Genomic DNA, 24,989 nt, shown 5'->3' with positions numbered 1-24,989 from the left:
TGCTGCTGGCAGAGCTAAAAATTCCTTTCTAATAGAAGTGACGTCCATACGTTACAAGCATAAAGATGGAATACAGAGCCTTCGACTGATAGAACATGAGAAACAATATAGTCATATGGCACAAATACGTAAGGTACACCAGGAAGCGCTCAGTCAAATGCATCCATGGTAGAAAAGGCTCACTGAATACGGCTAAACTACGCTCAGTGAAATGCATCCATGGAGGAAAAAAACTCACTGGAATAAGACAACCATGATGTCGTCTAAATATGTACAACTCAAGCGGCTTTTACATTGCAAGCATCTCTTTCAATTCAGCAACGGATAGCAAGGTGTCCTCCGTAGGATAAATCTTGGAAACTAATACAACAAAGCTTTCGTACTTCTCAAGGAATTCCTTCTGCAAAAACGGGGGGAGACCAAAATCTTAGTTATTTTGGTACAGCTTGCTATAGAAATGGAAAAGAAATGTCAAGAAAAAAAAAACACAGGTTCTTAATGGAAGACATTCTTCCCGCATCTTCAATGGAGAACGTTGCTCCAAAAGCAGACTAAACCTGACACTACACAACAGTAGGGATATAGTTCCATTAGCTTATGGAACTACATTCAGGTTCCAAGACAGAATGCTAGCCACAACAAGTGAAAGTAAAAATCTGTAGCCAATGGCCCATACGTGGCCTCACTGACTTTCATAGAAACCAACGTGAGGGGACTGGCCTTGGCAATTGACAATTTTGCATCCACTTCAGCATTACCATAGACCAAGCTGTAAATTTACTGTTTTCACAAACCAAAAACTCATAGTCGGCTGACAGTTTGACAACACACACAGTAGTTTCATTATTGACCATAGATTGCATCCTCAGTAACAAATATCCCCAACAAACCTTGCATTTATCCCATAGTGAAGGCAGCAGTTCCTCAGACGTTAAATTTTTCTGCAATCTTTTGTACATGGTGGCAATCAATTTATCCATCTGAAACAGGAAACGCTGTGATGCTTGGGAAAAATGTCACAACCAGAAAGGAGAAAGGATTATATTACATGTTTAGCTTACCACAGGTAGAGTGGCCCTCAACACCTTCCGAAGATCTGTTTTGAACAGACCGGTTTGGTAAGGGATCTGAAAACAAATACCATCAGCTTGAGTACCTAATTTCAAGTGAGGAAGCTGTAAACTACTTCCATATACTGTCACACACGAAATTTTGCATGCTTTATGATGCCATCAAGATCACTTCAAAAGGAATGGGCAACAACCAGTAATATACAAAGGAAGCTAAGGGATCCAAAAAACCATCACAAATATTTCCCAAAAAAAATCAGATCCTCGCATCTAAGAAACCAAAGTTTGAAATGATTATTAGGAGATGTTATAGACCATGCTGACTCAACCAGTTGCAAGTCAACGAGAAGAAATACAGGCTACTACAGATGTGGGCATAAATTGTTGCACCTAAGTGTATCTCTTTTGAATGGAGAGCCATTAGATTACTGCTGCAGCCATTCACTTTAAAACCTAATAGCTGATCTTTGAGGCTTTTGACCGCATAAGATGCTGCTGCACAATCTCACTTTTAGGATATTCTCTCTAGGGCAGTGTTATCCATATCGTACGATACGGCTCCAATGATATATATCTTATATGTTGGAAAAATCTACATGATATGCCTGCAATACATTTTTTCATGTGTATCGTAGGTTTAACAACTGTTATACGATACGGCCCGTATCTTATGATACGGTCCTTATCTTACGGGTGCAATTTTTAGGAAAGCCCATTTTGATTTCTTTTTTTTTTTAAAAAAAAAAATATTTCTTCCCTTCCATTTATAACACTTTTAACATCTCCAAAAGCGGGACTTTTTTACTGGTTTCAGAGAGAACTTGCCAAATAAATAGTCAATTTGAGGGGAGATCACCAATTTGAAGGGAGATTTGTTGTAGGAAACCCATTCCTGAGTTGAAAAAGAGGCTTTTTGCGTTTCTTCTTCTACAAAAACTATACAATCCCTCAATTATCAGTTTTAAGAATATTAATATTGTTTTGTAAAGTTTATCATATGTTTATATTTATTTTATGAAGTTAATTGTTTTATTTTTTAATGTGTTGTCAACATATTATGGCTTATGAATGATGAATCATGAATATTCATTATGTGTGATGAATTTTTTTATAGAACACATTTTTCATGATTTTTTCTGAATTTTCTCTATTTCTTTTTTTTTTTATGATTAAAAATAATTTTACAATACGTTTATGATAGATTACAATATGTTACGATACGAGGTAATTGGTCAGCCTGACCGATAAGCGTTACAATATGCCTTTTACAACATTGCTCTAAGGGATTATCTTCTAACATTCAAAATCGATTTCCTTTTTGAAAAAAAAAAAAAGAAAAGAAAAAGAGAACAATCTCAGTCAAAATACTTTATATATGTCTGTGTGTGTAAAAAGGCCCTGGTCAAGGCCCAGCTGGGTGCCTAAGCAGCACTAGTCCATCGTAGAAGGGAGAACAAAGAGAAATAAGAATAATCAGAAAAAATAAAAGGAAAGAAGAGAGGTGAAAAGGGTTTCAAATTCCTCCATAACAACTAAGTTGTTAAAAGATAAAAAGAAAACAACAACGTTACACTTCAGCACAAAAATCCAAAAAAAAATTGTTCTTTTACTTGGACTGCCACGTAACACCCAGACCCACTTTTGACTAATTAGAACCGATCATGATTCACTAATCCAGTTACAAAGCTCACATGGACGTGCAACACTTGACATGCATATCCAGTAATGACACGATATGATACCTTTTGGACATTGTCTATTCAACATGGTCGGTATTATGCCATTAACTCCGCATCCCTTTTATAACGTTGGCTGCATATTTTTCCGTTCACTTAACAGACTGCATATCTTACATTTCTTTAACAACCTCGTTTTCACCTGTAACATACTTTTAACTGCAGTTATCCAGGATTTGCTCCAAGAACTTGAGCTTGAGTTGGCATTTATATTTCATTGCTTTAAGTTAAGAAGCTTGTGTAAATATGGACATACCTCTGTGTTCGTGAATCATGCTCTTATGATCTTATTCTTTGAAACACCATGTTGTTTTTACCATTTTTTGCATCTTTATGACAAATGTAATTCTTTTTCCACATTAATGTTCTTGAACCCATTAAGACATGCATTATCAAATTCAATAAGAATATGTTATTGGAATCAGTGGCAACTGGCAACATATATTGCAGCGTTAACAAGCAATGTATTATGTATGTTCTAGAGTATCCTTATGCTATGTCAGCTGCGCATTTCAATAGTGAACATGCACAGACAAATTAAAGAGATACATTCTGACTTATTTACCTCCTCTGCAGGAATGGTATACATCAAATCTTCGATTTTACGACCAAACTGAAATAACTTGTCAAATACCTGAAAGAATAATCAGGAAGATGAATGAAATACTTATCTAACATATGATAAGATTTGCACATTGGAATTGTCATACCCAGAGAGAAAAAACAAAAAAAAGTAACTGTAGTCACAAGTCCCAACAGCTTATGGACAAGCTGATGGAGGGTAAAGAAGGATGACCTGCTCCCATACTTACAGTGTATATAATTGAAGTAATATTCCGTGTGCAAGCCTGCTCATATGACTCACTAGCTTGATGGTAAAATTTAGCAAGTGTTGGCACAACATTGGCTAGGTCATAAAGGCTGCATGAACAATAAGTATGTGCTTCTCTTCAGCATGTTTTCTAGAGATAGGCATATAGGATAGAAATCACTTGCTAACCAAGAAAAATTGGGATTCAAGGATATAAATTCTTCACCTGTTCTGAAAAGCAGCATAGTTTTCAAGAAGTACAACATCAGCATACTTAGGCTCAGTTTGTGCAATGCGATCTAATGTTGTGAACATTACGTTAATCTGCAAATATGATCATCCCTGAGTCATAAATAACTTACAAATCACTGGTGGAGAAAAAACAATGCAGAACTAGGACAAAACACACAAAATCATGTTCACCAAAACGCTTTTACTACTGAAAATCCTGTAAAAATACAGCTAGGTTAGCACGTTAAACATCTGCTCCTTACAGCACAAACGGGATTATTTGTGCTCAAACTACACGAAGCACCCTTTTTTCCAACGAAAAATAGGGAGGGTTAAAAGTGAGTGTTGTATCTATTCAACTTAAAGAGTTGCTGGTTCGGTAGAATGGCCTCAGCACATGAATATTCTGACATTAGAAAAGAACAGAAGTCATGAACTCCTTGGGGTTTCAGCTCCTCGACAGAGCAGTCCACCAGTGCAGTTATCTCAGCTACATTGAATAATATGGCAAATTGGTCGAGGAACTAATAAATATGACAGAGCCATGAACAGTGTTGCAGCTGATTTCGTGTCAAAATCTACATGACAAGAAGATTTTCTACTATGTCACTTCCCTTGCAAAATGACTAGAGAGATACTTGATGACGCCTCACTTACAAATTTTGTATATGCTTGGTCAACCAAGTCCCTGGACTGCCCTTGGATGTACTGCTCCATGCGTGTTGCAAGAGTTGCAAACCTATAAAATAGAAATGTTCCATCTTAGGTTCCATATAAGAAATACTAGCAGATTCATTCCCAAGCAAAAAGACCAAACAGTTGCACTGAAAAACAGATTAACGTTACTGTCTATCTTATATAGGCCAAATGATGATCATAACAGAGCACAACTATTATCCAAACGTGTAAAGGTTGTCCCCCTCCTTCCCTTCTCTCTGTTCTACAGCCACATATATATATATATATATATAGAGAGAGAGAGAGAGAGCCACACCTCTTACTTCCTTTTAAAAAAATTAAGTTTTAAAAAGAATACTCTTAGAGGATACAGTCAAATTGCACTGGATACAAGTTTGACTATATCCTTACCCTGTCTCCAGTTGGACCATATCTCTGCGTCAAACCCATTCAACATGGACACTGAGGCCAAAATGCCATATACCTGTTACACAGGACCTAGGCAGGAATAGCCCTTTTTTAACCACTCCCTATCAGCAAAGGGATACTTAGAATTTTACTAGAATGTTCAAGAGGCACCTTAGATAACAAAAGAAACAAATCACTAAGCTTCCTTAAATAACTAATGGCAACCATCCTATGTTTACTTCATATGGAACCTGCACTTTTACCTTGGAATATATGGGAAGACACCATAAGGACGAATGCTTTTTTCATTGCGCTCAATTTGGTAACAGGCTTCATCCACAAACTGTAAGAAAGTTACATAATGAACACAACCAAGACAACTATAAACAAACTGTGGATGTATTTGAATGAAACCTTGTTGAACTGTGAGGAGATCTTAGACTCAAGGTCATCCAGCAACCGACGCACAAAACCCGCTGCATCAGCTTTCTGGCCAGAGAGGTACTTCTCGGTAATCCCATGCATGGATATGCAACGGAGAGGATCAATCTTGTATGCCCAATCTACTACTGCATAGAAGTCCTCCTGAAATCATTTAAGCATGCAATCTAAGAAGAGATTCCCTATCATCAAATTGTAAGTTCTTCCTACCAACTCTTCTCAAGGCATGAGAAACAACAATGCAGCATGCATACATGAGTCATAGGTCACACTTCATAATGTAACACCTAAAATATCAACTTTCCAGAGCAAGAATGACAAAGTCATTAAAAATGCAATATTAACATATGATATTTTGAAACTTGAATATGCTAGAGCCAATCAATGTTACATATCAACCCCTGTTAGGCTAACATTTTATGAACATTTGCAACTGTAACAGGTATTATTACTGGAGTAACTGTAACAAGCATATGTAACATCTAACTCATCATCAATCCTACCTGATAGAAGATTACATGTTGAACAGTACTTCTGTAAAGAAAAGCTATAAAATTTTATCAGCTACATAACCCACTGAAAAACCAGTGTTCATCAAGCAACTTCCTGGACTATAAAAGTCTTCTAGTTCATCTATAAGGACCTCAAGATCAAGAAATGCAAAAAGACAGTATTAAAAGCAGAGAATTAGAGAAAACCAAGACTACCTGAATACCATCAAGAAGATCTTTAAGAGCTTCATTTAGTGCTTTTAGTTCAGCAGCATCTTTGCCTGCAAAAAGTGCAATCAAGAAAATCACACAGTTCATAACTAGTTCCTAGACCTACACAAATAAACTGTGAAAAAGCAAAAACCCAGAAGCTACCAGGCTTTAAATCATTCCCATCCGCATCCATGGGACTAAGATCTTCGTCATTAAGGTCATCACTGTGAGAATCACCCTTGTTCACAGAAGCAGAAGGAACCCCCTGTGGGACAAGGGCCAAGACCTCAAAGCACATAAAATGTGCAAAGAAGGAACTCTGTAATACCATAAAGTCGAAGAATTAATATCAAATGATAGAAAAGCCTTACATATGTATCTACAATTGGAGATTCGTCATTTAGTAAGCAAACCTCATCAACCAGTAGAGGAACAAAAATGGTAAGCATTTTGGCATATGCTTCAGAGACAGAAGAAGTGTCTGCATTGGCCGCCACTTGGCTCGAACCTACAGAAGCTTCAAGCCAAAGAGTGGGATTCCTTGATGCTTTAGTACTTGCACGAAGTTCACTTGCAAACTCACGAGCCTGAAAAACTATGAAACAACTAAGTACCAAAATGCCTTACAGCACAAAATGCTTTACCAACTATGTCACATAGGTACGGTGGTACGGCAATAATTATATATTTTTAATTCCAAAAAACAAAATGGATATCATCACATCATTAAGACGATGTTCCTTTCATAGTTCCTACATATAATCTCATAAAAAAACATAAATAGACTAAGACAATGTTATTTTTGTGGTTTGGATTGGTGTCGACCAGGAACTGATCCAAACGTACCGAGTCCTGGTATGGGTATGTGGGCTTGCCCCATGTACCAGTGTGACTTAGTTTACCAACAAGGTTATGCACAATTTTGGCTTTATCAAAGTGTTGGTTAATGCATCTCTGTCAAAACCAATTTTCTCAACAAAAAGTAAATAAATCAAATTAAAAAATTCTAAGCAATCCAAGCTGCCCCTACTAGTGCTCTCTTTCTTGTCCTTATTTTTTTTACTTATTGGAGATCCACTTATTTAGGCTTTGAACTAATCTTTATAGCACATTCTAAGTGATGGTATAAAGGTAATTTGCTGGGCTGCATTAGGATCACCTTTGGGTCAGTGACACCAAGTTTATACATTATTAGTATTCTACTAAGAGAAATCATGACTGTTAGTTAGTCTCTTAGCCTTTTTGAGACTGGAACCAAAGCTATTTGGGGGTGAGTTGGGATCCACCAAACCAGGAGACCAAACCCAGTGTGGAAGTGGGTTGGGTTGCTACAGTTAACACATTAACAGATAATGACTTCAGTACCGCCACTAGTGCTTGAAAAGGACAACATGATCAATTCTGAAACCAAGCATGCCATAAAGTCAGTAATTGGCTGAACAAAACAAGGCTATTATTAAAAGTGATGTGCTTATATTACGAAAGAAAAAGAGAAAATAATGACATTAAGGAAGGATTTCTAACCTCTCTACGAAGCAACAGATTAAGTGATCGACAATATTCTTTCCTAAGAGGAACCAAGCATGTCTTATCCAGACTCTACAAACAAAATTACATAGTTAACAGTTGACACTAGAAAATACAAAACCAATATGTGTATTTTTTATAAAAGGGAACCTTCAGGTGCTGCAGAAGTCGTGCATATGTCCTGCACTTATATCTCAAATCAGCATGGTCAGGCCTCTTCAACTGCCCTCGCTGCCAAAATTTAAATGGACAACCTACAGTTAAACTAGATAGTTGCAATGGATTCTATTTAACAACTAAGCTCCTATGGCATGTAAAGTGAGCCACCTGAGAGAAATAACTTTTGTCACTTATCATAAAATCCACCAAACTAGCAAAGTAATTACGAAGGAACTCAGATGCTCGCTTAACAAAAGTTGTCTTCAGCTTTTCAAGCTCTAACCTCTTCTCCTTAACCTGTCAAATATATGAAAACCCAAGCACTAATCAAATAACACAGAAATTGAAATAGTCAGTGGAAAACAGTTAGACAAGATTCAGGTCACCTGAAAACCAGAAAAAATTGGTTGGTTGGCCAATCAAGTGGCTAATGCATGCTAGCAATGTCCTCACTATAAAATACTTAAGGAGAAAACTGAATTCAACAATGCTAAACACTGTTCATCCAAATAAAACATTTATGTACAAGTGCACACACAAAAGTTATGCATTCAGACACATAACATGCATGCAGAGCTCCTTGACTGGAATATCTAGAGCTGATGTTCTGGCACAACTTTAAACTCAGATGAAATGATAAATACCCGTATCATCACTATCATTTCATAAAGAACAAGACAAAAAAAGGGGGCAATTTTAGAAATATAGAAGGAAAAGCAAACATAAAATAGAAGGTTTAGAAAATGTAGAAAGGAAAGAAAACATTGAAGAAGAAAAAGAATAAAGAACAATAAAAGAAGAAAAGTAAATACGTACGAAACAAACCAGAAGGAAGCTGCAAGTCAACTATTGTTTTCCTAGTTAAAACACCTAGATTGTTTGTTGCACAACGTCTTGATTCTCAAGGAGTAAGTAGCTGGAAAATGGTGAGCTATCTGTTTCTGAGGCACAAACGTAATTTGCAGATTATCTTTTTTTGAGGCACAAATTGAATTTGCAGATTTTGTTCAGACAAGCACATGAAAAACCAGGTTTGAAAAACATGGATCTCCAAAATCCCAACCTTTGGCCACTGTCATCCAAATGCCACCCTACTAAATCTTCCAAATGAAAAGGCAATAAATAATAGAGAATTATCATTTAAATGGTTTCAACTAAGCTAACTTCAAAAGGAAAGAAGATACTAAAGAACATACAGCTCGCATATTAGCATAACAGGGATCCAAGTTGGGAACCGCCAAAGCATGCAAGGCACCAGTTAACCATTCACAAGCTTCCACATTTTGAAGCATCCGTGCCTCATCAAATGAACCTCCTGTTAGTGATGCTGCATACTGGAATAAAACAAACGTCAGACATTTGAAATGGACAGCATGAATTCTAATCACAAGAATCATAAATATAATAAGTGCCACAAGATAAAAAGACAGATAATAGTGCAACTCAAGATGCTTGGCCACATACCTCAGAAGGAACACGCAAACGCCCAAGAAGTTTATCAAGCTCCTCAATGAGTGCCTTATTGTTTAGGGACTGCATCTCTAGCTTATTGTTTCTGGATTCTATCTGTGAGCCATAACATGTCTTATAAGCATGATTGAACACAGTACATACAAAACTTCAAGCAGGGCTTTGGTTTCTAAGGAGCCTTATGACTATCTGAACATGCTTAACCATGATACTACTTTGGCAGAAGTTAGCAGTAAGGCAGTATGAGTTAAAAGAAGTATAAAAATACAATAAAAAAATGACAAAGAAAAGAAAACAGTTAGAAGTATCATTTTTCCATTAATAGATCATTTGACTTTGAGTTTGAGCATTGTTATATTTCAAGATTTAGATTAAACCAGCTCCTCAACATGTAAGTAGCCTGGAGATCTTAATATGTGACACATAGGTTCAAGAAAAAAGAACCAGTTCTAACTGAAACTCGAAAATCTAGCATTCTATGAATTCCCTAACTTTAACCAAATGAAAATTTGTAAAGATTGCCAGTGATTGATTACTTCTACTTCTTGCCAATGTTGCGAAAACTTCAAGCCCCTAACAGCAATGGACAATGACTATTTATTATGATAATATTTTCAATGTTTCTCGCTGATTTGTGCATAGCAGTATAGCATTTATAGAGCAGCAGGAGGCATCATTCAGAATTACAAACTAGAACCAAAAAGAGTGTGAAAAGTTAGCCACTAAGTCAGGTGAAGCAATCAGCTAGCTGGATCAAACTAATTGGCAAAGCCAACCTAATATTTTTATTGTTAAGATCAGGCAGAATTGATGGTGGGCCAAAGTTGTCTCTAAAGGGCTTGTGCTATATCATGCTAGAAAGCATTGAGCAAAATGTATATATAGTGACAAGTACCAAATGGGATTTATTATCACATGTGATCGTGTCAAGTCAGGTTAGATCAACTCACACCTAATTCTTAATGTGAAGACAACGCTTATAATGACGACATCAACAATTATTGTAGGGGACAAAAAAGAAGGCTATATTCCATCCAGAATACCTTTTACAACGACAAAGTGATTTTAAAAGCTTTCCAATGCCAATGCTGAAAAGTGAGAACATAGATCAATACATTAATTTGAAACACTAAGAAAACTTTCATTTGCACATTGAAACAAATATTGCTCGGGTATTTATCAGCAAGATTTTTCAAAGAAATTATTTTTCAATTTTGTTTTTCTTAAGAAATCTCATAAATTCAAAAAATTGAAAAATGTGTAAATAGAAAATTATGAGCTTTATACTAATTTTCCTACAAAATGTTGAGAAAAATATTCAAAATAATTTTCAAGATTTAAAAAAATAACAAAACATTGGAAAACAAACACTTAAAGTACATGCTGAGAAAAAATTAAAGCAAAAAAAAATTATTTACTTATTGGTAATATTTTGGAAAAAAAATATGATCTTTTTATTTCAGCAAAAAAAAACCTTTTTTGTGACAATATTATGATATTATCAGAAAACACCAATGTCTGTGACAACACCTTTGGTCAAAGAACAAGGCATATGCTGAATGCTACCACTAAGTCACAAGAAACAGGATAACTAAGTTAACAGATCTACAAGTAATATCAGGAAGTACGTTCCCAGCTATGCTGGCTTACTGATGCAATATCCTCTCGCATATGTCTGAGCTTTACATTGAAAATGCCAAGCCACTCGTCCATATCATCTACACATACCATTGCTGATTCCAGTCCAAGCAGAACCTGCAGAATTCACCAATATCGTCTGCATGTCCTTGAAATGCATAAAATTTTCAAACAACCCAAAAAAATGTCATAAAGAACCTTCAGGCTTCAGGGCAACATTGACCTTTTTTTTTTTTTGAAGAACAAATTTCAAGTGTATCATCATAATGTCTGGGCTATGTATTGTGTCCATGATATTTTGTAAATAATCATGATCTTTCTTTTGGTGATTATGATTTGGACAATTTTTCTGCCTACCCTGCTAATATGAAACACGTGGTAAGGCTTTAACAGACTTAACACACAAGAGAACATCTGAAAATGTGTCCTATGCAGTAAAAGGCTGTGCCTAAGATGCCTAGGTTAGAACAAAAGTCATGCACTAGATGCCTAGACTGCCACGAAAGTGGGAGGCACCCAAGATGTTTCTCCTTCTTAAGATAAATATTGCAGTTAGATGTTGACAGTTACGAAGCCATGCAACCCTAACAATAATGCATGTTTCCCTGCTCCTCCCATCCAACTAAATCACATTCAATGAAAGAGGAGAGGGAATCGAAAAGCAAGGTTGTCAAGATAGTCATAGAAGATAAAGTGTGCACGTGTCTATACCTATATGTAGAATTGTATTGCTTTTACTTTTAAGTTGATCTCTTAATTTCTTTACCTCAACAAGGCTACAAAAGTCAATTGTCTTTTTTACCATTAGGGTGAGAATGATGTAGATTTAGGAACAAGACCTGAGGACTACACTACAATTGGAAATGTTCTTCAGCATATGAAACATTAAAGCTCATAGGATAAATCTAACTCAATCAGGATTAAATGTTCCTTTGCAATACTACTTTTAAGGGGCTTTTTTCCCACGGTCATTCTCCAACTTGCCTATGGAAAAGGGAATTGGAAAAAAAAAAAACTCACTGCAAGGACCCATTTCACATGCAGGAAGCAAAGTGGCAACTACTGAATTGGGATAGTAGAACATTATAGACAACAAAAAGCATACCTCTTCTATCAACGGCTGACTTTCCAAAATGGCATGCACATTTGCTGCTTCAAGCGCAAGTAATTCTCGCTTTAACCTCTCTGAGAATGCCTCTGCTTCACCAATGCCCATAACATACCTGACAACCATTAACAAGAACTAGTAGCACAACACTTGCGAGAAAATGAGTTTACATAACAAGCACCCGGAGTGGAGATAGTAGACAGTGTAATAAAAGGGAAAGAAGAACATACTGCATGGCAGTAAGCAGAAAATCTAAAGAAAATCCAAGCCCAACAACAAAAAAGACAACAGGATTATTCGATAAAATAAATACAACTAAATAAATAAGCTAAGCCCATATTCATTCTTGCCCCTTGGGTTGAAGTGATTTGACTGGATTTCACATGCACAGATTGAATGGAATGTATTTGAGAGCTGAGGATCTTAAATCCATTGATCGGACACAGCTGGGAATTGAAAGATTCCATGGAACCACTAATGAAAGGTGAACAACTAAAAAACCCATCTCAAACCTATGAACTGAATTTTGCATTTTACATTGTCAAAAGGTCTGACGATCCTAATCAAAAGGCTAAATTTCGGGCAGTCTGATCTTACATCCATGGATCTCAAATTCTGAGAACCTTGAATTAGATCAAATCTGAGGCCATCAAAAACTCCCCTTAATGATAAAAACTATCACCAGCTCAAGTTACCACCATTTTTTGTCCATTGACAAAGAAAGTAAAGCCACTGGATAGCCTTGACTTCTGTTCCCATTATCAAAAGGGCTCACCACATCTCTTTATCCATTTTGGATTGATCCAAATCAAATATTAAAGAACATGCAACATATAAGATTTGCAAAATTGCAGAAATATGACTCAGAGAACACACAAAGAGTCTCAGGTTAGCAAGCGATACATACGTGCCAAGAAGTGCCTCCATATCCTCTTCTTCAGCTTGTGAGACAAGGTCCCGTTCTACAGTCACTTTCAAGTCATTTGGTTCCAAAGAAGAAGCAGTGGACCCAATCTGAGCATTTGTCTGACTAGCCACCGCAGGAGTATGTGCCTAAACCAGAAGAATGCAAAAGAGGGAAGAATCCTACATCAAAAGCACAGTGCTGCTAAAAGATTGAAGTGTAGATGACATATAGAGAGAGAGTAATGGAGAAAGGATTTAATTTGTAAAGTAACAACGCAACAACTAATATACACACCCATTACACAGCAAGTCAATGAATTTAAACACCATCCATGGTACACTGCTCACTGTTTACCAGTCCAGTAGTTCCAAAGAGCAACAGTTAACCTGCATTCAGTCATCCTACTAAGGAATATAATTTCCAATATACTGGCAAGTTTAACTGCGGATTATCTAGACCAGGCTAGTGGCTTAAATATTTTCTGTGATCTATGCTTTTGTGTCACGCTCATTTTTAGAACAGTAGAAGAATAGGCTGAGCAACCTGCACCATATAAGAACAGCTTAGCTTCTATTTGAACTTTGAAAGCCCAGTCTTCAAGCAACAAATGAGCAGATATCATTGGTGAAAGGAAAGTGTGGCATATGCCTTGTGGATCAACAGGAAGAAACCCAAATCTATTAACCTGAGGAAGAGTAGTACAGCTATAATAGGGGCACTGAGTAGTGCTTTTCAGAAAGCACGTAGAATTGCAAGGTCTCCCTGATTATCAAAGATTTGGTCATGCCTTGTAGTCGACATGATAAACTAAAGCCCAAAAAATTAATGGCCCATGCAACTGCAAGAAGCCATGCAGAACAAGGAAAGGATATCTGGAAGTGGAAACTGATAGAACACCATTGACAATCAACTTGGAAATGCCTAACCATCCAAGCTCGCCATCACAATTTAGTCTCTAGCTTTCAAGTCTGCAATATCACCTAACTGCCAAAATACCTGTTCAACCAAGGTGGCCTAGGTTTAGGGTAAACAGGTCAAATTCAGTTAGGCTGCAGCCATAAACACACCAACTAATCAGATATTAGTCAGTTGGATAGAAAATTTATATTCAGATTTGGATGACACAATGCCATCATCAAAATCAATGATTACCTTATAATCAGTTCCTGACATTTAAATGTAAATCCAAAACGAACTCTCCATTTGATTAATAATGGCTTCATCTTTCCTGACGAAAACCCAACTAATCAGAGTTTCATCTGAGATGGTTATGGAAAGAGTCGAAGCCATTGGCATCCCCACTGCAAGAGAAAAACACCATCCTTCTCATTTGTCACTCTCTACTGTGATACCTTAGGAACTTCTCTCGGTTTACTAATAGGTGGTAGGATGGTTCAAGAGATTTAGAGAGGGGAAGAGAAACTCAAACCTTATGCATTATCGAGCTCCAAATTACAATGCATTTTGAGAAAATTGTGATTAAAAATCTGAATCGTAACAACACTGAAATTAAATTTAATAATTAGATCCAAATGTTTTGAAGTGAACAAGAAAAGATGGTTCATGGAAATGCATCACTTTCCTTGCATTCGCTGGATAAAACTATGTAAACAATTCAGCTTTATGAATATTGTAAAAAATTAATCAAAAGTATAAAATCAATCCATCAATGTCAAACTTATGTACTTTCAAGTTTCAACATCTGAATATTCAACCTTGCGAGAAAAGAGAACACGACCACAGTTTAGTACATGCAAAAACTGTTGCCAGTGCACAAGCATGTAGGCAGTATGACTTCACCCCCCCACCCACCGCAAACCCCCCCAAAAAAAAAAACACACTAAGAGAGAGAGAGAGAGACAGAGACCTTAGCCCAAATAGCCATCTCCACAACATCTATCCCAGTGACTTTTGGAAGGTGACCAACCATATCCTTGCACGTAGTTAAGATACAAACAAGAAAACGATTCCTGCAACAAAGAGAAAAACAGAAAACAAAATAAAAATTGATAAACATGTTCTGACATCCATTGACATATTCAGAACAAAGCTGTAACTGGAAGAAATGGAAGGAAGAAAAAGTTCACAATTACATGGCCGACTATCAGAAATAGAAACAACCACCTTCACTAGGATGTGACAAAAGACCAAATTAAACAAATTGTAACTAATATTACTTGAAGAAAAAATCACAAGTGTGTTCTTCACCTATCATTGGTGTTGCGCATGGTCCACTGTGGAGGTGAAACAGTCTGGCTTCTAAAGTTATCAAATCCCTTAATGAACAGGAAAAGAAGACTATTAGTAGAGAAACATGCACATGCACAACAACACAAAACTGCTTTTCATGTGATCAACCAGTGGATCCATATTAGTTCCAAGAGCAAACTACAGGAGGCCTTACTAGAAAGTAAGGTTCAAATAACACCAAAAAGGACAAAGAATAAAATTACCAGTGTAAATGTGCAGTCATCATTTGAAGCAACCTCCACTTTAGATAGATGTTGAAGCTTGTAGAGCTTTGCAGGCTAAAACAAAGTGATGATAGTTACAGCACTTTCCAAAATGGAAGTTAAATATTTCTCAATCAAGAAGTCAGTCCTATCTCAATTCAAGATTTATTCTGTGTGTTCTGCTATTCATAGACAGAATGCAATTCTAAAGCATTTTGCGATGACAAATGAAATGACATAAAAAAGTAACTAGTGGAGAACATGCGAAACGACCATTAGTTATCACAGTAAAACGGAAGTAGATGCCATGTGACTGAAATTAGACCCGGTTCCTGAGTCAGATACAAGTGCAAGTCTTCATCAAACAACCAACCCCTCCCTCAGAGATGCCAACAATTTGGGCTTGAACAGATACCAAACTGACCAAAACCTACTGACCGGGTTTGGGATGTCAATAGATATCCAGTTATATTAGGTTGAGATTCAGTTTAAAATGTGATTTGCTAGATTCAGATTGGAAAGTGGCTGGTACATTTAGGTCTAGCAAGGTACATGAGAAGTTTTGACCTTCCAACCTTCACAGACCTACCAAACTGTACGTACCATGCACACTGCCTTCATTTTGGTTTTGGAGAGTCTCTTTCACAAGAAGCATTACATAAATAATTGGATTGCCAGTCAGATCTTACCATATTGTGGAGTCAGACCCAAGTTTGTTTTCAGTAGCAGCGTTGTAAGAGTCCAAATCCAGGTCCAATTTACTTAGATCCAATTATGTTATGTTCAGTAAAGATTAGACCTAACCTAGGCGTAGCCTCTTTTACACTCTACAACCACTGCCACAACCCCAACCCCCACCCACACCCCCCCCCCCCACCCCCCAACTGAAAAACCACTATCCATACAAAAAAAAGGAAAAACAAAACAAGGACATAAAAAAAAATTATATCAAGAGGTCATCAACCCACTTGGTGTTTCCTTGTTGCATATATCACATTACAAAAACTAGCTTGTCACTGGCTTGCTTTCAAGTTTGGCAATTAATTATGTTTTATGCTCCTGGAACATACAGGTTGCTGATGGAATCTAAACAGAGTTCCCTTTCGTAGCAGGCTAGCAACTCATCTGAAAATTTCCTTGCATTTGTCATTCACTACCCTCCCGCAATGGACTAGGCCTCCCCAGCCATCGACTCCACAACCATGCGTTCCTTCTTAAGTGGTCCACTACCCTCCTTCACTCTCGTTCCCCGTAGGTTGTCTTCATCCAACCAAATACTGCATCAACATTGCTGACTTGCACCTTCTGCTACACACCCCTCCTCACCGTTCCTCCAACCTTCTCAAGAGTTGGAAGCAGACCCTGTGTTTCCTTGATCGGCTCCATTTCTACCTCTCCCACCACCACCTTTGAACCAAAGGCGCTCAAGGAACTATATCACTTAGCCAAATTCCCCAATTGGTCCCTCCTTCGCTATTTGGGGTTCCAGTCCTACTCTCCACACCCGATCACTGGTTACCTTATCTACCTGCAAAGGGTACAAATACATGATGCTCTTAAATGCTCTGACTTTCACCTTGCTAGACAATGTGACCTTTATCGTTGTCAGGAGGAAGCATCCATCCATCTATTTCTGGGAATGTCAAGTTAGCCAACAGCTTGTTCAAGTCACTTGGCCGCAGCCACTTCCCCATCTCCGGCCAGCATCTATTTTTAGAGATCTCCTTTTAGGACACATCTCCTTCATCCGAGTAGCAGTGGATGCTCATCTGGAACACTCATCCTCTGGCAGCGATTGCAGCAAACTCGCAATGGCATCATCCATCGTCAAGGCTCCTTCCATCTGCCGTCTTTGGCTCACCACATTCTATCATATTTACATTATGTATAAAAATCAAATTTTACTGCACTCAGAACCCTGCTCTCCTTAATGAACTTCCTTGTGACTGATGGACTCTCTCTGCCCTCGTTTTGTATTTTGTCCTTCCTTGACCCACATTTTGTGGGTCAGGATGTTTGCTAATGTTAATGATCTCTCTCTCTCTCTCTCTCTCTCTCTCTTTCTCTAACATGCTATACTTGTGTCCGACATTGACAAACACAGGGTACAAGGTAACACAATTATCAAAAAGTATCTCTGCTGACAAACAAACGGATTTCTTAAGCAAGTAACTTCCAAATGCTGATGGTAGAAGGGAGAAAAATGTAAGAAAAGTTGGTGTGAAATATAAAACATATTTAACATGATTCATGCTATGGGGACTTTATGGTAATGTGAAACACACTAGATTTAATGTCTTTCATGTTGCATGAGGTTTAAGACTTATCCCAAGATCAGAATGGAAACAAATGCAAGCACTAGCACTTAAGCATGGAAAATCACCTCCAAAACACCTCCAGATGAATACTTCAGGACATGGATAAGAGCCTTTTTCTGTTGTCCTTTTGACGAAAACATGGCTGCAAAGCAATACAAGTTCTATATTTTCATTCCAAAACCTATAGAATATAATATAGTAAAGCCATAGCTAACCCATCATCATCCAAGTGTCTAAATAGCAGCCAAAGTTAGAATGAAGAAGTCATGTAGATTAAGTTTTGGAATTTGCACTGCTGGGATTATGCTCACCAGAAATAAGAGAATTGGATAATAGTAGCAATATGCCCAATGACCTTACCACACTACAGTAGCGTTAGCAAGTACAATGTGAACTAAAACTGCAACCAATTGCACTAGGACCGCAAATGGGCTGGATCAGATAGGAGGATTTTGTCTTTCTTGGCGGTACAAAATCAGATTCCAGCTAACAATATATATTTTCATACTATGTTTTATATATGTCTTATTTTTTTGAATTCCCAAGCTTCTCCCAAGGAAAAAAAAAGGATGTCTGAGGAAAAAAAAATACTGAAAATGATATAGAACATTGTTCTGCTTGTAAACTAATGAGCTAATTCTTTTGCTCACAACAGAAAGCTATTCCTCCCTTCCTAAAACAAACTTAGAAAGTTACCGATTGCCTTGTTGTTTGATCATGTGCTAAATTTTGGTTTGTCAATCACGTAAATGCCAAAATGGACTTTGTAATGTCGCCCAGCAACCACTACCTCACATACATAAGGATGGGCAGCTCAGCCAAGCCTCTCAGAAAGAGGACAGGCTCGGCCAGTTGAAGACATGGAAGATTGTTCAAGTAAATGAAGATAGTCTTCAACATCTACAAAACTACAAAAGGGTATAATAGTGCACCATCTCTGCTTGAGTCTACTGTGCTTAGTAATTATGCGATGTTTATTTCAGGTTTTGGCTACAGAGGTACATTTCATGTTTATAGTTTATATACCATTTATTCAGACTCTTCCCAGGAAATTGGTAACCTTCCACCTCATGCAAGAGGCATAATCAAATGTCGTCCCTCTCTCACCATCTTTTACTCAACAAGAAAAAAAGACTGTTGAAATGTACTCTGAGCCTCTGCTAAGCAAACTTGGAGGGCCCAGTCTTGCAATAAGATTAAGATTAGCCTGTGGAAAAGCCCTATCCATGACTAAGTGGCAGAGTTGTAAGAAATTTATGTTTCAGACTTTCAGTCCTCTACTTTTGCCGTTTCCCTTCACATGTCCCTACATCCTTTTGCACATTATTCCTTTTAACTTTCACTGTCATCTCCGCTTATAAAAGCAACATCATCCTCTCACATCAGTAATTGTTTTCCAATTAATTCCCCCACCAAGATGGGCAAGCTGGGGGATATGCCTATGGATTTAAATCCAAGATGCCGAATTTGCCATCTAATTTTCCACCTACATCATCCCCCTTTGATTAATTATAACTGACAAATATAACATCTCATACTAACACAAACTTATACGAAGATCTAACATAATATTAATGCTTATCAGCATATGTGTTTCTTTCGTTCTTATACAAATTATTAATCCTCGAAGAGGCCTTCTTCTATTTCAAGAGAACATAATAAAATGCTGGGAAGATCCAGAAATGACATTAACAAGGAAAGCAAAACTGTGTGAGGAACGGAAGAGAAACAGTGAAAAGCTCAGTAACAACGATTAATGAGGAAGAACCCAACACCTACACGACCATTAGCTAGGAAGCATAAGGCGGAAACACCCCATAGAGTAACGAACAATGAAGAACCTGACACAATGGGATGGCTACGTACTACGTAGTTGACGACTATACACTGAAGCTGGCTTGAAAATACTCTCGATGCATGATCAACATATAACCCCACTTCTACTGCAAAACGATCATACTAATTCTAAGGAGAACAGAGCCGCCCATTATTCACTATCTACGCAAGTTTAGTAAATAACGCATCATTCACAAACAGTGCTACCCTTCCTTCTCCCGTTTACAGTACGGTATCACAGAAGACCGATTTTCTTTTTCAAGCAAATAAATTTTAGGATGCCGGCTTTTCAAGACCTCGATCTTCCATAAACCATCACTGCGGAGTCGCAATAAAATCATGGTCTAAAACAAACGATACTGCCCCGCCGAAGCAACTCCAACAAAATGTATGCAGGAACATGGCTAGAAATTACTTGCAAAATAAATAAATAAATAAATATAAAGGAGCAGAATAAGTATCTCGATTTCCTAATTCTACAACAAATAAACTCTCGGACAGGCCGCATCAATTTTCTTCGATACAGCTTAAAATTTCCACTGCATAAACCCAAAAAATAATTTAATTTCATTCGCTCTCCACAACCCAGAATTTTGGTTGAACATGACACTCCTCAATGCAGACTCATATGCCAACCTGAAATCGTAGCTACAATACATCTGCAGGGGACTCGGGTGACGAAACTCTTTGAGTCGATCAAAATGCGCACAGTGGCACTGCTCAACTACTTCTCAGAATCAAACAAACGCTTCGAATTTTCAGTCTCTTCCACCGCCAATAACGAAGAATAAAATCCGAAGAAGTACCGCAAGATCCCAGATCATCAAGGACGGAGGGAAGAGATCCCGATGTAAGGAGGTCAGCGTTAAGAGAACGCACCAGTGACGGCCAAAACCCTAGGCTTGGACATGTGACGACCCAACCTGCCGGACTTCCCCCAAATGCCGCGGCTTTTGGAGACACGGACGGCCATGACGACCTTCTGCCCGTCTCCTTCTATGACGGCCGACGCCGCCTTCACGAGCTCCTCTTCATCCGTGCCGCCGCCGCCGCCGCCCGGCTTCGCCATCGGCCCTGCTCGCCGGTCGATTTTCCTTCCTCCCGCGCTTCTTCAAAACCGATCTCGCCGATGGCAAGGGAAGACCCGCTTCCGGCTTTTCTAGTCTCTGGAGTTCGCTTCTCCAGTCCCCCGAAGTCAAATTATTGCATCAACACGATCATTTCGGGCGCCCATATTACGCGGTTAATGTAGGTTCGATGCCGTGTTAAACGCGTTTTACTTTCTTGTTTCGTCTCATCGTATCGACACTCTCAAATGTCACGGTAATTACTTTTTTACCGCGTCTCGCAGTCAGTGACTTGGCGGCTGCCTTGTTCCTATTCTTCCTGTCTGCTGACGCACAAGCGAACGAGTTAACCGCGGAGCGGATCCAAGTGGATCGGCATTTCGGATCTAAATTCGAGGTGGTGCCGATCTTTATTGGGCGCATTTCTCGCCGTGAGCTAAAGTCAGACGCACCTGCTTACAGCACTAGAAAAATAAAAAAATTGAATGGAATCGGCCAGGCTGCCGATTCAGTGATTTGGTTGACTCGGTTATGGATCGGCAAAATCTATTACATATTTATTAAAAATAATTGAGTATATATAATAAAAAAATTTAGGAAGTAAAAGTTGATGATAGGTAATCGGTATGTGAGAAATGGCATCTTTCCATATCTTAGCGAATCAGTTTAAATTTAATAATGTAGATAAATGTTTAGAAGCTTTAAATAGTATAACATAGCTGATATAAAAGTTTGGTTATCAGTTTGTTTGATTCTTGTAGTGTATTATTCTTTTGCACTAATGATTATGGATATGCAACACTTTATTGGACAACCATCTTATCATGCACTCCATGCTCCGGGGCCGGCATGAAGAACAACGCGCTCAAAGCAAAGCAAGTTGGTTTCCATTTTTGAGCCATATTTGTTCGTTTCACTGTTTAACTAAACAATGTCTCCTTAAAATAATTACCGTTTTTAGAAAAGAGAAGGGGAAAAAATCGATTAATGATAATGCATCAAATAACATCATACATTGTCTTTTGATGGAGGGAAATTAAATAATTCTATAAATGATGAAAAGGAAGGAAAAATTTTTTATTAATGTTAAAGGAATGAAAAAGAAAGAGAGTGAAAGAAGCTATTGTCCATGTATCATAAACCACAAGAAAGAAAGAAAGAAGCCTGAAAATAGCAAAATCAGAAATTTCACCCGTCAATAGCTTAAGAGGTGAAACTACTGATTTAGAGATATTACAAAGGAAATACGATTTTGAAGCGGTGCATCTAATAAGCCTCGTGTTGTATAGAGAATCGCAGTTGTCGATATATATATATATATATATATATATATATATATATATATTCCATGAATGAAAGCTTTGTATTAGGCATAGGAATTTGCAAGATCAAGTAGTAGGAGACTGCTCAAATTATACACAGCACATGCGAACTCCCAAGTCTTAAAAGTTACAGCGTTGCCGGAAAAAAAGCACAAGTATGTTTCATTACATTCACAAGAAAAGAAAAAGGAAAGGAGGGAAAAGAGAGAAAGTGAAGGAGCGGGATCGGGTGTGAAGAGGGTATTGTGTGTCTCTAGTCTCTACTACTCGAGCTGGGCGTACCAGATACCCTGGATCTTCACATCCTTGGGCACCTTCGCTCCCAGGTCTGTATCCGATGGCTGGAGGCTCTCGAACACGCCGATCACCTCGCCTGTCGCAGGATTGCTCTTGCTGACGCTCAGCGTGATCTTGCCGGTGGACGAGGAGCTGTCCTTGATGTTCTCCTTCGTCAGATCCTCCTCATCTCCCCTTCCTCCGGCGGGGAGAGCGACGGCGTTATCGTAGCCGGCAGAGCCACCGCGACCCTTGGGGTCTAAGAAGGAGGAGCCACGGTACGAGGGGACGAGGAACTCCCCGCCGAAGCCGTCGGGCTTGCCGGAGGCCACGAGCTGCTTGATGGAGAAGAGGAAGGGAACGCGCTCGCCTCCGGGGAGCTGAACGGTGACGGCCGCATAATCGAGGCCGTCCTTTTCTTCGAACTTGACGGAGCCATCCTCGGCAACCTCGAAGGGACCTTCGACCTCGTCCAAGGTGTAGGTGAGCCGGGTCATCAGCTTGGTCTTCTGGAACTCCGGGGCCGCATTCTTGTTAACGCCCTCGGCCTTCACCGTGAAGCTGGTGGGCTCGAGGCACAGCTTCTTCATGTTGTATTTGCCGGGCTTGAAGGCGAAGGACTCCACTCCGCCGTCGATCGTCGGGCACTGGTTCGCCGTCCCTGTCCCCTTCACCTCCATGTACGTCTTGCTCTGGATCTCCTCGTACGTCAGCCGCTTCGGCACGCCCTCCGCGCTTGCACCCTGCCATTTTAACCATGCGAAGGATAGTACCATACCATATAAGCAGGAAAACACTCTGAACGAGCATCATGCTTCGCAAGAGGGTGCCCGACTGAACCGACCAATGTTTTTATACGATGGGAAATCAGATGAGAAAGAAGGCAGGTTGAAGCGAGCGTACCGAAGCGATCAAGGCGGAGGTAGCGAGGGCGAAGCCGGCGATCTTGGTGGCGTCAGCGCACTTCTGAGCAAAGTCTCTGAGGTCGTCCTGGACGGAGCAGGTGAGCCTGGCGGCGGCCGGCTCGTAGCCGAAGGCCCTGGAGACGTGGGAAGATGATCTGAGGGGAAGGCTGGTCCGGGCCGAGACACCCACCTTGGCGGGCTGCATTAGCGTGGCCGCAGCTTGAAGCGACGCTGCCATCTTTCCGGTCTCTCTTCTTCCTGGCTCGCTGACTTCTGTCCTTGGGGTTTTATCCTCTTCGATTCTCTGCTTCTTACTTAAGCTTATTATTACTCCGCTGTAAAGGAGAGATCAGTTGGCGACTGGTCTTTGCAGATAACAGGATGGAGAAAGACGGCTCCCGATTGGCTGAGTTCAACATACGACGCTCAACTGCTGCCACGTGGTGTTTATGGAGGGCCTGGATATATGACTTATTTTAATGCAACAAGCCCAAGGTATCATTTCTTTACCAAAGTGACCACGGGGGCTCTGAGTTGTGGGGGGGTCGCCGTGAAGTTGGGCCCCGCCCGGTTGAGGTCCTGATAAAAAGGTGCGTCGGGATCCTTTGGACCAATTAGGAAGCAGATATTGGTTCGGAGGAGGGGAAGCGGGGCCCGTTTCGCCCACTGGTTAGACTGGGGTTTCGAGGGTAGCTTTCACTGGTCAGGACATGGTTTTAGGAACTGGTTCTCGTGGCTGTGCTAACTTTGGTTGCTTCCTGGCGCTTCCGGTATTTAGATTATCCGCGGCCCAAGCAATTTACGTTTCTAGAGGGAGAAGAAAGAGAAAGACGTGCCTATCTTTTCCTTGACGAGGCAATTTTGAATGACGCCATTATTTATGTCTGCTTGTGGAGGGTTCATTGAGATGCGTATAACTAACATTGCCCGGTGGTGATGAGACCTCAAAGCTAAGATAGCACCATTGAAAACCATAGCAAATTCTACCTTGTCTGCTACATTGCTGAAACTGACTTTTACTGAACTAACAACCATGTTTGAAGCCTTCAAGCGGCTTTGGTGACTATTAGCTGTTTGGCAGCAGGATACTGCCCCAACCTTGCGCTAAGACAGTAGTTTTCCTGCTTCAACCGTGCGCTAAAGACAGCAAGCAGGAAAGATGCTCAGAGTAAAGAATACACAGCCAGTCGTATCCATGGGAAAATCCCCCCCTGCTTAATTGACTGACAATGGCTTGCAGAAACTCATCGAAATCTCCTGCCTCATGAGCCGTCCATCAGTGGTCTGAAAAGGTTTATGAAATACAAGCAAAAGTCCCATCTTAGAAAGCCAACAAATGGCAGCATTTCTATATATGAGGCACATTTCCACGTTCCCATGCCATTTTATTGCTGTATCTACTTCGCAGTTATTTAATTACTATATATGTCAAGGAGGCCTTGAAGATCTACATTGACTACTAGAGAAAATTTTGGAAAACAAGAAAGCAATTAGAGTCGGCTCAGTAGCCATGACACCGCCGGTAGAAATAAATTATCAGCTCCTACTCCTTGACAAAGTATTGCTCCTGGCGCCATCGAGTGTCAAGAAGCTAAAACCATCTTCATTTTCATTGATCTCCCACAAGTGCCTATAAATTTTCGAGCAATGGAAAACATTAGTATATTAATAAAATAAGACATTCATCATACTCTGAATAATCTAACTTGACAACATTTCATCTACCTCCCTAGCTGTGCCAGAGAATGAAATCACCCTTGTATGAAACTCAAAATTGATCAGATTCATGCTCCATGTCAAACCCATTACTGGTTTAGGCAAACCCATAATGAAGCAAAAAACTTTTGACTGGATGGCCTAGACATAGAAAAACTTAGCAGCAACTATGCTTGCACAGGAAGAAATGCAACAAGTGCCTTCCTAT

The 24,989-nt window shown here is 39.3% G+C and overlaps 2 protein-coding genes across 2 annotated transcripts; both read right to left on the bottom strand.

Moving 5' to 3' along the window:
• Positions 1–20,706, bottom strand: LOC116250023 (exocyst complex component SEC3A-like). Its single transcript, XM_031623348.2, has 25 exons — positions 20,375–20,706; positions 17,725–17,801; positions 15,342–15,416; positions 15,097–15,164; positions 14,756–14,858; positions 12,889–13,034; positions 11,979–12,096; positions 10,886–10,990; positions 9,230–9,331; positions 8,962–9,099; positions 7,934–8,062; positions 7,757–7,837; positions 7,604–7,678; positions 6,493–6,666; positions 6,242–6,398; positions 6,083–6,147; positions 5,349–5,519; positions 5,198–5,277; positions 4,506–4,587; positions 3,844–3,941; positions 3,619–3,727; positions 3,372–3,440; positions 1,062–1,127; positions 891–980; positions 1–400 (listed from the first exon to the last, which is right to left on the bottom strand). The coding sequence occupies exons 1-25, from the start codon at positions 20,562–20,564 to the stop codon at positions 290–292; spliced, it is 2,679 nt and encodes an 892-aa protein (XP_031479208.1). The 5' UTR covers positions 20,565–20,706; the 3' UTR covers positions 1–289.
• Positions 20,707–21,988: 1,282 nt separating this feature from the next.
• Positions 21,989–23,380, bottom strand: LOC116250027 (oxygen-evolving enhancer protein 1, chloroplastic). The gene is made up of 2 exons (XM_031623354.2): positions 23,064–23,380; positions 21,989–22,903 (listed from the first exon to the last, which is right to left on the bottom strand). The coding sequence occupies exons 1-2, from the start codon at positions 23,301–23,303 to the stop codon at positions 22,148–22,150; spliced, it is 996 nt and encodes a 331-aa protein (XP_031479214.1). The 5' UTR covers positions 23,304–23,380; the 3' UTR covers positions 21,989–22,147.
• Between the last annotated feature and the right edge of the window lie 1,609 nt (positions 23,381–24,989).

Source organism: Nymphaea colorata, chromosome 3 (assembly GCF_008831285.2).
Source record: "Nymphaea colorata isolate Beijing-Zhang1983 chromosome 3, ASM883128v2, whole genome shotgun sequence".
Taxonomy (NCBI): Eukaryota; Viridiplantae; Streptophyta; class Magnoliopsida; order Nymphaeales; family Nymphaeaceae; genus Nymphaea; species Nymphaea colorata.
Note: the sequence above shows the minus strand (reverse complement) of the source record. Positions and strands in the feature narration are given on the sequence as shown.

What these genes read in the sequence shown, in the direction of transcription:
- LOC116250023 (XM_031623348.2), bottom strand. Translation starts at nt 20,564, where the DNA reads ATGGCGAAGCCGGGCGGCGGCGGCGGCGGCACGGATGAAGAGGAGCTC. An exon ending in TGCGAGAGGATATTGCATCA is followed by an intron (nt 9,332 to 10,885) that starts GTAAGCCAGCAT and finishes TATGGCTCACAG; the next exon opens with ATAGAATCCAGAAACAATAA. An exon ending in GTTTGCGTGTTCCTTCTGAG is followed by an intron (nt 9,100 to 9,229) that starts GTATGTGGCCAA and finishes GTTTTATTCCAG; the next exon opens with TATGCAGCATCACTAACAGG.
- LOC116250027 (XM_031623354.2), bottom strand. Translation starts at nt 23,303, where the DNA reads ATGGCAGCGTCGCTTCAAGCTGCGGCCACGCTAATGCAGCCCGCCAAG. An exon ending in CCTCCGCCTTGATCGCTTCG is followed by an intron (nt 22,904 to 23,063) that starts GTACGCTCGCTT and finishes TTAAAATGGCAG; the next exon opens with GGTGCAAGCGCGGAGGGCGT.